Source organism: Podarcis melisellensis (assembly GCF_964234715.1).
Source record: "Podarcis melisellensis genome assembly, chromosome: 9".
NCBI classification, from domain to species: Eukaryota; Metazoa; Chordata; class Lepidosauria; order Squamata; family Lacertidae; genus Podarcis; species Podarcis melisellensis.
Genome location: NC_138541.1, coordinates 73,248,279 through 73,264,176, shown reverse-complemented (window position 1 = coordinate 73,264,176; position 15,898 = coordinate 73,248,279). Strand labels below are relative to the sequence as shown.

Genomic DNA, 15,898 nt, shown 5'->3' with positions numbered 1-15,898 from the left:
GAAAATGCCAAGAACTATCTCACACTCCTGGAAAAATATGAGGACCAGTTGCTGATCTGTGGCACAAACGCCTGCAGCCCCACCTGCTGGAATTTGGTACGCAGCTTCTCCTTGCCCCTCTGCTCTTTAACCCTGAGACATCGCTGCCGGTCACCCTACCTGGGCCTTCCCTGTGGGCCTGATCCAGCAAGCCGCCTCTTATGTCCTGATCCCTGACCACTGGCTCGGCTGGGGCTGATGGGAGATGTGTCTGTGGGAAGGCTCCTTTGCTCTAGCTGGGCGATGTTGGCGATGACTTCATCTTCTTCCTCCTGCTTTCCTCTTCACTTGCTATGTTTGCTCCCTTGTACTGTTCTTCTGGATTGCATATCCCTTGGGGGCCAGGATCCGCCCTTTCGCCCTTTGTCCACCCCCAGGGTATGCAGATGACACTTTCACCACTGCCACCAAAGTCATGGGCGTAAGAAAAGGGGAGTTTGAAAGTCGTCTCCCTCTCACTCCCCCTGTATTGGTGAGACCCTGGAAAGGTGGGATATATCTGCTCAACTTCTCTTTTCCCTCCTCCTGCAGGTAGATGGGAAGGTGGAGCCAGGGATCAGTGCCCAGGGCCTGGCTCCTTTTGCCCCTAATCAAAACGCTCTTGTCCTCATCGATGGTAAGCCTTCCTTCATTAATGCTGAATGAATTTCTGGCCCAGCCGGGACACGCAGCCAGGCCTCTCGCTCGAGCACCATCCTCCTCCTCCCGAGCTGCTGTGCTGTGCAAACCCAGAGTTCGGGCCCTACATTCTCTATGGTGTTGCAAGGGGTCTTGAAGCGCCCTCCCCACCTGGCAGGCCTCTCCAATAATAATACAGTGGTATCTCAGGTTACATACGCTTCAAGTTACATACGCTTCAGGTTACAGACTCCGCTAACCCAGAAATAGTGCTTCAGGTTAAGAACTTTGCTTCAGGATGAGAACAGAAATCGTGCTCCGGCAGCGCAGCGGCAGCAGGAGGCCCCATTAGCTAAAGTGGTGCTTCAGGTTAAGAACAGTTTCAGGTTAAGAACGGACCTCTGGAACGAATTAAGTACTTAACCCGAGGTACCACTGTAACAATAAAATAAACCACAAATTAAATTTACACAGCCAATTAGGGGGCATGTGCAGTTTTTTCAGGAACTCTCAAAAGCAATAAAAATGTTTACAAGCAGTTTAAGGATGCATGAGAATGAATTTGTGTTTTGTGTGTGTGGATACACATACACGTATACTTCCCACAGCCTTTCAAAGGTTAAACAAGATCTGCTGGATTGCATCCCAAGCAAACTTGGAGAATTTTAAGCAATTGGCAGCTGTGGGTCCTCATCTCTTGTTTGTCCCCCCCCCCCCATCAGTCTTTTTTTTAAAAAAATATCTTTATTAATTTAAAATAAATACATTTATATTTGTATATATTATCCCACCTATCAGTCTTGTTGAATACATTGTAGGAAGTGCAGTTTTCCAAATTTGAAAAGCGGTGACTCCAGTTCACTTCATCTCAAGCCGTGGCCTGACATTCTCATTTCTTTCTGAGGTGGCTTAGCGCCTGCATTCCTCTTTACCACTGGTCTCTCTTCCTGTCTTGCAGGCAAGGACATCTACTCTACCATCAGAAAGCACCAGTACAATGGGCGGACACCTCGCTTCCGTCGGATTCGAGGATCTGCGGAGCTCTATACCAGCGACACCGTCATGAATAGTGAGTGTGGCAGGTCTTGAAGGGATGGGGTCCAGTCTCCCTAACGGAGGGGCTCCTCAGACTGCTCCGCCTCTCCCTTGTCTTCCAGCAGCACACCCACGAGATAGTTGGCTTAATATGGCCACTCAACAGTAGCATGGTGTTGCCAAGGCTTCAGAGCATTTAACCTGCCTTCTCTAGTTGAAATTCAGGATGTGCGTCTTGTGGACTTCCAGGTGTGGCTGGACCCCAGCTGCCCACCCCCCCTTGACCACTGGCCGAATTCATTGGGGATGATGGGAGTTCAGCCCTCTGGGTTCAGCCCAGTTGGTAAAGAGCGAGTTAGGGTCAGCACTGGCATGCCGTATTCTTGGCCAACTGCCGCCCCTTAACTTTTCCAAAAGTGCCTGGTAGCTGCCCCTGAAGCCTTTCCCAGTGACGCCACCCCAGGGGCATTGTAGGGTGTTAAAATGGCAGCTCCTAGCCACCCAGACTCATTTGGAGTGTTGCCACTGCCTGCTATTTGGGCCAGAGGAGCTCTGACGGGGTCCCCTGCGAGGAGATTTCATTGAGAATCCTCCTCAAACCTGGAGCTGGTTTTAGTTCTTAGCTGTGATTTCAGCATAACAGGGGGTTGGGCTAGATGGCCCTTGGGATCCCTTCTGACTCTGAGTTCTGTGAGTCTACGAACCGGCTGCCAGGAGGTCTAGAACTGGAGTCCCTTCCCATAGGGGGCATTCACACATTACACTGACCCAACAAGGGTACTTCCTGTGCCCTTCTGTGTACCCCAGTAGTTGAGCTGTACGGTGATTCCCAGGTACCCTGCAGCAAGTCTGCATATGCAAGAGCTCAGTTGTGCAAATCAACAGTGCGTGCTCTTTTACACAAGCATTTGCAGCCGTGTAGAGACACCTTGATGTTATACCTGTGTGGGGCATAATGAAGCAGCCTTATGAGGTATTAACACAACAAACCTGCTCATGGGAGGGAGGGGGAGAACCTGGAGATTTTCAGGGCTTCCCCACTTGAAAACAAGCCTCATGGCTAAGGGAGAGGAGGAAGTTGCCGCATTAAAACCAACACAACCCTTGGCCCAGAGGGAGCGGCTCAGAGCAGGTGATAACAGCACAGCAGGTGCCTCTTGTGCCAGAAGCGCCACGGAGGCAGAGTTCCCCCAGTGCCAGGAGGATCCGCCACAGTGAGCCTCAGGTGACGTTAGTGTTCCGCTCAGCGGATCCCTGTGGAGGACCTTCCCCCTCTGAGATCACGTAGGGAGCGAGGGGATTGCCAGGGGCATTTCCAGCACACAACACAGGTGAGGCTTTCTCCTCTGCGGGGACACCTGCGTCATGGGCAGCAAAAAGAGTGATCTCAGTTCTCCCAGGTGGGTTGTTATGTAGCCACATCCGCCCATGACAGGGAGATGTTTGCAGGCCTGGGGAATTCTGGGAGTTGCAGAAGCACAACATATCTTGGGGGGGGGGCAACTCTGAGGGAGAGGGAAACACCCTTCTGCCCCAAAATGAGCCTGATGAGGACTGATCATGCTCAGAGGCGCAAGAGTGCTGATTGGCTAGCTAGGTTGGGTAGGACCAGAGCCGTCTTTCCCATTGGTCTTAGTGGTTTGTTGCGCCAGGGCGCCGGCCTCTCAGGGGCATCCTAGTGAGGGGGGGGCTGCGTGGCTTTGCCGGCAGCCTCCCCTTTTCCTGCACGCCCGCCACCTGCACCCCGCCAACTACATCTGCTAAAGACGGGGTTGTTGTCCTCCTCCTGCTTTCTGGTGAAAGCTGCCTTCTCGGGCGTCCCAGCGCCAGAGAGCATGTCCACCAGCACGTTTTCCTGCTTAATCACCGCCACCACGCCAGGGATCGGGGCAGTGGGGGAGGCAGAGGACATTTCCCCTCGCCCCCTCCCTTGTTTTGTAGTTGCCAGGGCAGGGGGTGCAGGAGGGATCTTTGCACCACAGCGCCAGATATGCTTAAGACGGCCCTGCATGTGTAGGAGGCAGCATGGAACGGCACCTCGTGGACACTCCACGCAGCAACATTTTGTTGCAGCTTCCACTGGTTCCCTCTGTTTGGGTCGTGTATGCCGCCTCCTTCGCCTCATCCCCCCCCCCACATTTGTATCTCTCCTCTCCTCTAAGGAGCTCCAGGTGGCTTACGCTGTTTTCCTCCTTCCCATTTTATCCTTGCAACAGCCCCGTGAAGTAGATTAGGCTGAGAGTGAGTGACTGGCCGAAGGTGACACCCCATGAGCTTTATGGCCAAGTAGGGATTTGAACCCTGGTCTCCCAGGTCCCAATCCAACAGTCTTAACCACTAGGCCACACTGGCTTTTGATCATTAACTTGTGAGAAATAGTCGCCTCAGTCTCATTGTAGTGAGATATTGCCATTTCCCCGCACACTTTGTTTGTTGTTAAGGTGGGTGCCCTTGCTTATCTGAGAACTGCATGTGTTCATAGGTGCTGAGCTCTGTGAGGGGTCTCTCTGTGAGGGGTCTCTCTCAGCACCTTTAGCAAACTACAGTTCCCAGGACTCTTCGGGGGGGAGCCATGCAACAAAACGTTCAGAAAAGGGCAGCCAAAATGGGCAGCCACTTTTCCCCATGAAGAAAAGTGGCAGTGTTTGGGACTTTTTAGGTTGGAGAAAAGGAGAGGGAGAGGCGACGCGATAGAAGTTTGTAACATTATGCCTGTCATGGGGAAAGTAGGCACAGAAAAGCTTTCATCCCTCTCTTCGTAACACTAGAACTCAGTGAAGCCGGATATTGGGAGATTCAGAAATGGCTTCTTCCCCCAGCACAGAGTTAAACTATGGAACTCCCTTACACAGGAGGAAGTGGTGGCCACCAGCTTGGATGGCTTTGAAAGAGGACTGGACAGCTTTATGGAGCCGGAGGAGAAGGCTGTCCATGGCTACCATCCACAATGGCTCTTCTCTGCTTCCACAATTGGAGGCAGCGATGCTATAATAGTATTATTATTATTATTATTATTATTATTATTATTATTATTATTATTTATTATTATTAATTAATTTATACCCCGCCCATCGGGCTGGGCTTCCCCAGCCACTCTGGGCAGCTTCCAACAAAGTATTAAAATACAGTAGTCTATTAAACATTAAAAGCTGCCTTCAGATGTCTTCTAAAAGTCTGGTAATTGTTCTTCTCTTTGACATCTGGTGGGAGGGCGTTCCAGAGGGCGGGTGCCACTACCGAGAAGGCCCTCTGCCTGGTTCCCTGTAGCTTGGCTTCTCACAATGAGGGAACCGCCAGAAGCCCCTCGGCCCTGGGCCTCAGTGTCCAGGCAGAACGATGGAGGTGGAGACGCTCCTTCAGGTATACTGGACCGAGGCCGTTTAGGGCTTTAAAGGTCAGCACCAACACTTTGAATTGTGCTCGGAAATGTACGGAAATTGAATGAGCCATGGGCCTGATCCAGCAGGCGACTCCTATGCTCTTAATATGTCTCCTCTGCCCAGACTGCCCTAGTTGAACGTTCTGCTTAGTTCCTTCCTGCCTCACGGTCTCTCTGTCTTTTCTGCCTGCAGATCCGAAGTTTGTGAAGGCTGCCATCATAAAACAAGAGGAGGCTTACAATGACAAGATCTACTACTTCTTCCGAGAAGAAAACCCCGACTGGCCGAAGAACACAGCCGCCCCAAGGAATGTCTCCAGGGTGGCTCAGCTGTGCAAGGTGTGTGGGGGGGTGGTGGTCTGGGAGGCTGTGCTGGGGTCTCTGGGTGCTGCATGAGAAGCCGTGGGATCAGCTGAAGATCAGACCCAGGGGCCACTTCCTCAGAGTAGACTCATTGGTGTTAATGAGCAGGACTCCCTTGGGCTAAGTCATGTCATTGGATCGCACACTAAATACTAGTGGTTTGGGAAGAAGTAGCTGCGGTTACTTTAGGGCCATTTTTAGTCTGAGGGCCCAATCCTCTCATGGGCAACATTCTGTGTTTGTGTGTGCCAGAGGCAGGGGTGCGGGTGAGCAGCAACTGGAGGGGGGAATGCAATGCTTACCTTTTCATGGTAGGCTATATTCAGCCATTCACACACATCTAGCTGTGATCACACACACACACACACACACACACACACACACACAGACACACACACACACACACACAGAGTTGCCCATGGTGGGTGGCAAAGGGAATATTTTCTTCCCCTTGAACCATAACCCCCAGATTCCCAGCTTCCATCTTTTTCAAAAAGTGTTTCTAGCATTTGTAGAACCTAAGATATGAGGCAAAATGTGTAAGTACGTGTCTACACACACAAATGTGATGTGGAAGCCAAGCCCTATGAGGAACAGTTGAGGGGGTTGGAGAACAGAAGACCTGAGAGCTATCTTCAAATATCTGAAGGGTTTTCACATGAAAGATGGTTTTTCCCCGCTCTGGAGGGTAGGACTTGAACCAGTGGCTTCAAATTACAGTGGTACCTCGGGTTACAAATGCTTCAGGTTACAGACTCCGCTAACCCGGAAGTAGCACTTCGGGTTAAGAACTTTACTTCAGGATAAGAACAGAAATCGTGCGGCGGTGGCGGCTTGGCAGCAGCAGGAGGCCCCATTAGCTAAAGTGGTACCTCAGGTTAAGACAGATTTCAGGTTAAGAACGGAGCTCCGGAACAAACTAAGTTCTTAACCAGAGGTACTACTGTATAGGAAAGGAAATTTCGATGAAACATGAGGAAGAACTATCTGATAGCAAGGGCCATTTGACAGTAGAACGGTCTCCCTCGGGAGGTGGTGGGGTCTCCGTCCTAGGAGGATTTTAAGCAGAGGTTGGACAGTCACCTGTCCTGGCTGCTTTAGTTGACATTTCTGCAGAGCAGGGGGTTGGGCTAGATGACCCTTGAGGTCCCTTCCGACTCCACTATTCTATGGTTCTGTGAAACTGTGCTGCCATGCATTTGGCCAGCTGCCAATCCCTGACCACCGTTCCTGTTTCTACAGGGAGACAGAGGAGGCACCGGCTCCCTCTCGGCTGCCAAATGGACCACCTTCCTGAAAGCCACCTTGCTCTGCGTCGACTCTGACAACGACCGGCACTTTAACCAGCTGCAGGACGTCTTCATCCTGGAGTCTGCCGACTGGTCGGAGACGAGAATCTACGGGCTCTTCTGGAATGAGTGGTGAGTGCCTTGCTCCGTGGTGAGGGGCAAATGAACACTAAGGTCACATCTACACTTGGCGGAGGGTTTTTTGTTTGTTTCTCTTTTTTTTAAAAAAGTAATATTTATTAAAGTTTTAAAGGTTACAAAAAGAGAAAAGAGAAAACACCAAATTAAGCAAAAGCAAGACAATACATCACAATAAGTAAAAAAAAGGAAGAAAAAAACAGAAAAATTAAAGCAATTAAAAAAAACAAATCAAACCTTCCCATAACTTATCTTTCATTCATTTGCTTGTTTCCTTGACCTCCTCACACCTCCCTTTTTTGTATTCTAGTTCAGTTAGCTATTTCAGCAAATCCTTTCCATCTTTCCCAATTTTTGTCCTAATAATTTATCTTAATATAATGTAACTTTACATTCTCTCCTTTCACCAATTAACAATCTATTTTTACTTAATCCTTTATAACATTTCTGCTAAAACCACATAACTTCATTCCAACATCCTTCTAACATTCCTTAATTTTACAATGTTTCTGTAAATAAACTTTAAATTTCTTCCAATCTTCTTCCACCGACTCTTTGTTTGTTTGTTTCTCTTAGCCCTGGGGACGTGGGTGGCGCTGTGGGTTAAACCACAGAGCCTAGGACTTGCCGATCAAAAGGTCGGCAGTTTGAATACCTGCGACGGGGTGAGCTTTTTCTGGGTCATGTGGCCAGCATGACTAAGCCGCTTCTGGCAAACTAGAGCAGCACACGGAAATGCCATTTACCTTCTAGCCGGAGCGGTACCTATTGATCTACTTGCACTTCGTGCTTTCAAACTGCTAGGTGGGCAGGAGCAGGGACCGAGCAACGGGAGCTCACCCCATCACGGGGATTTGAACCTCCAACCTTCTGATCGGCAAGCCCTAGGCTCTGTGGTTTAGACCACAGCGCCACGTCCCTCCTTCTAAAAAGTTGCTTCTGAAAACTTGCGAACATTTCAACCAGCTTCTAAGAATTGATCTGATGTATTAAGAGATTATCATAGTCACTGGTGAAACGCTTGTGTTTTTACCAGTGTGTTTTTACCATTGTCAATTTTCTTCCCATAAGCTGCTTTGGTAGTTGTGGTGACAGAAAAGCAGAGCAATAAAAAAAAAACAACGGATCCCTTGCTTCTCATTCTTATCCCCAGGGAATATTCCGCAGTCTGTGTCTATTCCGTTGGTGACATCAGTAAGGTCTTCCGAACATCGCCTCTCAAAGACTACCACGAGAAACTCCCCCCTGTGAGGCCTGGGCAGGTAAGGGATGCAAATTTGCTTCTCTTGGTGGATTTATCACTGGGGCATATATCCTCTAGCCAAGCGGTTCTCAAAGTTTTGGGGGCCACTGCCCCCTTGATTCCACAAACTCCTCCCCAGTTCCCCCTCTCCCCTCCAAAAAGCATTATTCAGCATAGCAGTTTGCATGGGCCAGTAAAGAAGCTAATAACCCAATTCAGAACAGTCACAGTTAATTGCACATTTATTCAAAATCCAACAAAAACAATAAATTGAACGAAATGAATGACGTTGGTCCAGGTATGCCAACTTTTCAAAGTCTGATAGTAATTGAGCAAGAGTCTTCAACACCACATTTAGTCCACAACTTCACTGTTTTTAATTCAATGTGGTTTCCCAGTGTTTGGTTTAAAGTCACTTAGCAGGAGTCTTAAATCCCCAGCTCCTTCCGCCTCCTTGCCTCTTAGTGCCCTGAGAGGGAATCCCCCCTTCCCTGAAGGGATCACTGCCTGCCACTTTGGGGAGCCCTGCTCCAGTCAAAGAGTGACTAGACGTGCAGAACTGAAAGGAGACTGAGAGCTGGTGACTGCCGTTTTTGCTGCAGTTTTGCCCGTAACTGACAGTGTGTAGTGATGACCTTTGAATCTGGAGGTGGGGAGTTTTGAAAAGAACTGTACAATCCTGTTATGCATTATGTAGCAAAGGTTGGGAGGTTGGGAAGAGAAACTTGCAAGCTTTCTGGGGCAAAAATTCCATATCACTGGCATCTCACACAGTGCAAGCTTTTTTTAAAAAAAGGAAAGCAAGTTTCTAGTGCTCAAGGCTCAGAGAAGCTTGCAGAAGTGCCTGTTGCCAGGGCAGAAGCCAGAAAGGTCCTTAGAGCCAGGAGTGGGCCATCTGTGGTGCTCCAGCTCTCACCATCCCTGACTGGGACCCGTGCTGGCCATGGCTGGTGGTCCAGAGGGGGCCACTGGTTCTCCATCTCTGCCTGGTAGCATCCAGGGCTGGTGCTGTAGCTCCTTCTTGTCACCCCTAATCTGGTGGCCTTATCTGTCCCTCCCAACAGTGTCTAGAAGGAGAACAGCAGACCCCCCACGAGACCTTCAAAGTGGCCGACAGCCATCCTGAGGTGGCGCGCAGGGTGAAGCAGGAAGACATTTTGTTTTACAGCAAGCACCGCTACCAGCAGATTGGTGTCCACAGAACTCCAGCAGCTGATGGCGGCACCTACAGCATCCTGTACCTGGCCACAGGTACGGTCAGAGCTGCCCCTCGCTTGGCATCGCTGCCCTTTGGCGTTGCTGAGCAAGTTACTGCCCCTTTCTCTGAAACCATGGGAGGGAACTTGCAGCCCTCCAGATGTTGACTACAACACCCATCACTCCTGGCTGTATGGGCCATGTTGGCTGTCGGCAGATGAGAATTAGGGCCCAGTGACATCTGGGGACCACAGGTCTCCCTCTGCTCAGGCTAAGGAGCAACCAGCCCAAAGCAGTACTGGGTCAGGATTTGAACCTGGGTCTCCTTGGGCCGCACCAGCCACATCTGCAGGACTACAGGTCTTACCTTACAGCCTTCATCCCTGCTCTGTCCAACCAGCATCATGTCCCACATTCCCATTACCTCTTTCCAGCTTCCCAACCTTTTCTTCTGCCCTTTTACGCAGACAGAGGAACCGTCCACAAAGTTGCTGTCTTGCCCACGGGGGCCAACAACGTCCTGGAGATCCAGCCTTTCCTCTCTCCTGCTGGCATTCGGACCATGACTCTGGACAGTGAAAGAGTAAGGAAGAACCTCCCTTCTTTTCCCTTTGCCTGCTCCAGGCTTTATTTCATCAAAATTCTAGACCGTTTGATTGCAAACTGGAGGCCTCCCCTGACTTGTTCCATACTGGGTCGCTGGAATGATGCTGACCCACCAGGCCATGGCAGAACAGCAGTGGCTGGATCAAAAAATGTGCAGATGATCTGAAAAATGCCATCCCACTTTTTCTGTATGGGCTGGAAGGGCCTCATCTCTCAGAACAAACATGCAGATATCATAGAATGCCAGTGTTGGAAAGGATCGTCTAGTCCAGCAATTATCAACCTGTGGGTCCCCAGATGTTGTTGGACTACAACTCCCATCATCCTTGAGCTCTGGCCTTGCTAGCTAGGGGTGGTGGGAGTTGTAGTTTAACAACATCTGGGGACCCGCAGGTTGAGAAAAGCTGGTCTAGTCCAACCCTCTGCAATGCAGGAATCTTTTTACTCAAACCCACAACCCTGAGACTAACAGTCTCATGCTGTTTTTTTCTGAACACAGGGAGTATCTGTTCTAGGGGTGACGTAAGAGGAGTCCTGCTGGATCAGGCCAATGGCCCACCTAGTCCAGCCTCCTCTTCTTGCAGTGGCCAAGCAGGTGCCCATTTAGGGAACCCCTTGACAAGTAGGACTTGAGCCCTAGAGCCCCTCCCAACTGTGGTGGCAGAGCAGAGCTGTCCTGGCTAGTAGCCATTGACAGCCCTCTGCTCCTTGAATACACTGGCGTGCAAAAGGGATCCCCTTCAGTCCCCTGTTCCTCTGCAAAAGTAGGAGCAATTCCTGTGCGTCACTCAGTGGCTGTTGCTTTTCCTGTTAGACTGATGTTACTCATTCCCTGGGTACAGTTAGGCTAGTCCATGATGCCCTTCAAGAATATGCACGACTCATCTCTTAGTCCTGCTGTTTGGAAGGAGCTCGGTGCAGCTGTTGCTTTATTTTATCTTGCAGAAGGAGCTGTTTGTAGCCTCTGAGAGTGAGGTGGTTCAGCTGCCCATGGCTATGTGTGGGGTGTATAAGGACAGCTGTGAGAGCTGCATCCTGGCGAGGGATCCTGACTGCGGATGGATCAACGGGAGATGCACTTCTGTTTATGACCGTGACCAGCATGGAAATGAGTAGGTCCCTCTGATTTTCAACCCCCTTCATTTCTACTGTTGACAGTTGCACGTTCTATGTCTATATGTTCTTCAGCGCTTACAGACATGTGGCAGAGCAAGGTGACAAAGCATTTGAGTACACTTCTGGGTGACACCTTCCTGCATGCAGAAAGTGATCATCTCAGGACGAGACGTTCTAGCCCCACCTTGTTGCTGCTGAGCTAGCTTTCTGCTTGCAGGGAACCCTTGGTTGAAGCATTAAAAATGTATTTGTTACTTAAATACATTTATGTACCACCTCTTCCTCCAAAAAGCTCAAGGTGGTGTCCATGGCTCTCTTCCTCCCCATTTTATGCAAGTGCCTGCATGGATCAAAACCTACGGGGAAGAGTTGCTGTGCTCACTAAACCTGAACTCTCTTTGTTTCTTTGAATAAAGTATCAACACCAACACCTTGTGAGTTCTTGGTCTCTCTTTACATTCTAATTCTCTCTCTCTTTCTCTTCTAGCACACTGCTACAGGCTCTAACACACAACCCTGTTACGGATATTTGTTCATCTCCAAGCCACACTAAAGGTAATGTTTGCAAATAAACCATTTTCTTGCCCTTCCTGAAGATCAGGAACGTGGAGCCATGCAGCCCTCCAGATGCTGCTGGACCTCAGCTCCCGTCACCCCGACCATTGGCCGTTCTGGCTGGGGCAGATGGGAACTGGAGTCCAGCAGCTTTTGGAGGGCCACAGGTTCTCCCAGTCCTGCTTTAGATTTGAAGGGAAGCCAGTTGGCCAGCTATTCCAAGCATGGATGATGCACCTTTTGATCAGCGTTGGCCTTGCTAAACAATAGCAACCTGCCTGTGGGGCTAGCGGTGGTCCCTGATCTTGACCATTGAGCATGCTGGCTGAGTCCGGTGGGAGTTGTAGTCCATCAGGTTGCAAGAGGTTGATTTAGGGACCCAGAGGCCATCAGCACAACATCTAGCAGTGCTCTTATGTTCACCAACAGCTGGCGAGCAAGGAGATGGATCTCTTGAGCAGGAATAATGCACTGTGATTCAGTAGCTAGGGATTTTCAGTCAAACTTGGTCCCATCTTGACACTACAAGCACCACAAAGGCCTCCTGACGGTTGCTGTTCCACACCGGGGTGTGCAAGGGGTGACCTCTCAATCTCTCTTTCACTCACTCTCTCACCATCTGCTTTTCCTTCCTGTCCAGGTGATGACAACCAGCACTGTGAGATTGTGACCGTGGCACCCGGCGCCCGCTATTACCTCAACTGCTCTATCAAATCCCACCATGCCACTTACACTTGGCTTCGTGACAACCAAACGGTTGCGCACTGTGGATCTGGCCATCGCCACTGCATCCACTTCATAGACAATATGACGGACGAGCTCTATGGCACTTATTCCTGCGTTTCCCAGGAGGATTGGTTTAACCAGACCCTTGTGACAGAATGCCTGACCAAGCCCTCCAATGTGAAGATGCTGCTTGAGGAGCCCAGGCATAAGATGGCAAAGGACTGGGCCACCCAAACATCTTTGTCCCTCTGGCTAGGGCTGTTGCATATGGTGGCAGTCGTCTTGCTCACCCATTGAGGACTTGACCTTCTGACTGCCTACCAGCACAAGTGACCAAACTGTACCTCTTTCTAGTTTGTCTTGTTCCATCTCAGAAATGGGTCCCTCAATAGATATAATTCTTCCCTTGGGCTTAGAAGCCACCTATTCTCCACTTGTCTAGAGAAGTGGCAACCTGGTGGTGCATAGTTGATAGCAGAATGAAGGTGAGGTTGGTGGCTGTTCTGTCTGCAGAAGCACCAAGATCCTGAATCTTGAGCAGGATGGGTCCTTCCAAAATGAACATGATGATATGAACACCTGGGTGAAGAAGTAGAACCAGTGCAAACAACAAGGCATGGGGCAGCTAACAGGGCAGAGGGTATGGCTGAGGTGGCCCAGAAGGTCCACGTCAGGCTTCTTCAAAGGCAGGCATCAGGACCCAGCACAGAGCTCACGTGCTAAATAAAAGTTTCCTCAGATTCGAGAGCAAACTTTCAGGCCCAAGGTTTATAAGACTTGACGGTCTGCTGCATCTTTTTTACATAGCTGGTGTTCTGAATGTTCTTTTGATGTTTCTGACATTTTCCAAGCAATGATACATGCTCAGGATCTCTGAACAGTTATAAGGCATAATTAATGTATATCAAGGCATCTCCAACATGCACCAAGATCAAAGAAACATCTTGTAGGTTCAGATGAAGAGCCACCTAGTCTAGCATTTGGAAGATTCCCCATTAGCAGTAGGAGGTCAAGAGGCCACCACCTGGTCTGTCCTGCCTAGTCCCAGATTCGCCTGCTTCTACGCCTGTCCATCTGGCAAGGGTGGAGAATGGGTTGGCACAATTGCCTGGGCTGTGGGGTGTCAGGGACGCAGTTTCCTGCCTCAAACTGTGGGATGCAGTTTCCTGCCTTCTGATCCTGCATCAGAGCAGGAACTGAGACGGGGGAAGCTTCCTGGCCGGTTAACTCACAGATGTTTGGAAATCCTTTGTATGATTTCACTGGATGAAGGATATTTATTTTTATTTATTATATTTTTCTTAAAAAATCAGATCCTCTTTTTGTGGGGAACAAAATAGTAACAAGCCTCAGGGCCACTTGTAGGCAAAGATGTTGGAAAGCCTTTGAAGGTGATTTTTTTGGGGGGGTCTTAATTTCTGGAAGTCGGTTCATATAGAGAAGAAAGAGGGAGATCCCAGGGTGTTCACAGGGCTGAGTTCTACCTCTTATATTGTGTACATGTTCTTGTGAGTAGACCAGCAATCTGGATGTGGGTCTGTTTTTCTTCTTCCTTGTGAGGAAGCACTGTCATGGCTGGGGGAGCTCAGGCTCTGCATGCAAAAGCTGCAATTGCTGGCATTAAAAAGAAAAGAGGCTCCTGCCCTCTGAAACCTTAGAGAGCTGCAGCCGGTGGCCGAGACGATGCTGAGCGAGGTGGTTCGGTGGCTGATTTCAGAGTAAGGCAGACATCTGTTTCCTGTCTTGGTCTTCTCGGCTGGCTGGCAGGCAGGTTAGCTGATACCAGCACCTCCAAGGGATTGGCAAATGAGTCTATTTCATTTCAACCCCCACATGAGTCCCCCTTATCTCTGTTCTAGCCAGTTTTGTGGAGTGGAGGATGCACATTTAAGTGTGTATCTAAATACAAACTACTTCATATATTCTCTCTCTCTTCCAAACCAGAACCAATGTGGTGTTGTGGGTCTACTGTCAAAGTAGGACCTGGGAGAGACCAGGGTTTGAATTCCCTGCTCTGCCATGAAGCTCTCGCTGGGTGAGACAGTCACAGTATCCCTGTGAGGATAAAACAAGTTGGAGGGGAACTGTGTACGGCCCCTGGGAAAGGTGGGGTGTAAATGATAAAAGGAATAAACAAAAAATGGGGGGGGGCACAGATTCCTTATTCCTGTTTTGTGCCTTTAGTTACATCAGCAAAAAACCAAAATATTTAATCTGTATCTAACACCTTTCATCTATATTCCAAGTATGCTTTCCTTGATGTCATAACCAGACTTGAAAGCTACCGACTGAAGGGTTTTGCAGTTGGGTTGTAGCTAAACAAGGATGGTTATTGCATGGGCAGCAGTTGCCAAGCGAGGCTGCTAGCCGCCTCTGCCACAGGTGCAGGCAGGCAGCATCTTGACAGGTTGGGAAAACCTTCCCCAGCAGATTAGTTTTGAGAGCAGCAACTTTGCTGGGGGAGCGTTAGCGGGGGACGTTTGATTCGCTTTGCCTTTAAACGCAAACCTACCTCATTCACACTTCCCCAAACATCTGTCCTTGGAAGTTTGCACTTCTCCAAATTTTGCAGCACAGTTCTCCAACCAAAGAAAGTGTCTCTTTGGGGGGAGAGCGTGGCCAAAAATGCATGGATTGGTGAAGATGGCATACCCAAAAATGCTGTCATGCTGGGGAAATTGCAAAAAATGTCAATCTGTGGAGGAATATAGATGTTTGCAATGTTCTGGACTGCCGTAGATGAGCATTTGGGTCACTTCCAGTGAAAGTTCTATGAAATGCAGGCTAAAAGCTTGATAAATTTTCATGGAGACTTTTTTAAAAAAAAATGCAAAGTGATGTAGTAATGTAGCAAACTGAACTTTAAGACTGAAAAACTTAGGAATGCAGGAAAAAATGAAACTGAGAAATGCAAAAGCCCCCCAAAGGCCCCTCTGCATAGCAAATGGCTTTTGGTGACTCCCTTGTCACCTGGACCAAGGAGGCCAGTTTCTGGATGAGGTCTAATCTGTGCCCTCTGCCTGCTTGCCTTTGCTTTGCGCCACTGTTGAGTCACCATCTGCGCACAAGTCCCCTCAAGCGTAAACTGTGAAATTTGAGAGTGTTCCTTTTTGGCTTAGCAAGGGATGGTTCCGTAACTTTGCTTTCAGGCCAAGGAGACAACACTCCATTGCACTACAATTTTTTAAAAATGCTTTTGAGCTCCATTCCTCTTAATTGCAATGAGTTTTCTCCCCACCCATGCACTTTAAAGTAGTATGAATTGTTAACATATTAACATACGATTTGTATTTTGCTTTGCAGCGGCATTGTAGCAGAAATAATGTATTTTTGTTATATAAATAAAGCATCGTCAAAATCAACTGGAGAAAACGTGTTGCTTCTTTGCTGTCTGTGGGTGCTTTTAAGTCACCTTTTCACAAATTAAGGTTTTGCCATTGTGGCTGATTGGGAGGTCTGGCACAGTAAACCCACTTTCATGGAGCAGAGGGCTGTCAATGACTGCTACTCCCATGGCTATGCCCTTTCCCAACAGTTCAAGGTAGCAATGCTTCTGGTTACCTGCTGCTGGAAACCACAGGAGAGGAGAGGAAT

At 49.1% G+C, this 15,898-nt stretch overlaps 1 protein-coding gene across 1 annotated transcript in view; it reads left to right on the top strand.

Moving 5' to 3' along the window:
- SEMA7A (semaphorin 7A (JohnMiltonHagen blood group)) overlaps positions 1-13,317 on the top strand; it is a 46,925-nt gene extending 33,608 nt beyond the window's left edge. Inside the window, exons 4-14 of the mRNA XM_081925635.1 lie at positions 1-96; positions 571-655; positions 1,616-1,726; positions 5,265-5,410; positions 6,677-6,855; positions 8,015-8,123; positions 9,169-9,355; positions 9,769-9,884; positions 10,853-11,019; positions 11,511-11,578; positions 12,219-13,317. Coding sequence (XP_081781761.1) covers positions 1-96; positions 571-655; positions 1,616-1,726; positions 5,265-5,410; positions 6,677-6,855; positions 8,015-8,123; positions 9,169-9,355; positions 9,769-9,884; positions 10,853-11,019; positions 11,511-11,578; positions 12,219-12,601 — 1,647 coding nt within the window. The 3' untranslated portion in view covers positions 12,602-13,317. The remainder of the gene's footprint in view (positions 97-570; positions 656-1,615; positions 1,727-5,264; positions 5,411-6,676; positions 6,856-8,014; positions 8,124-9,168; positions 9,356-9,768; positions 9,885-10,852; positions 11,020-11,510; positions 11,579-12,218) is intronic.
- Positions 13,318-15,898: the final 2,581 nt, after the last annotated feature.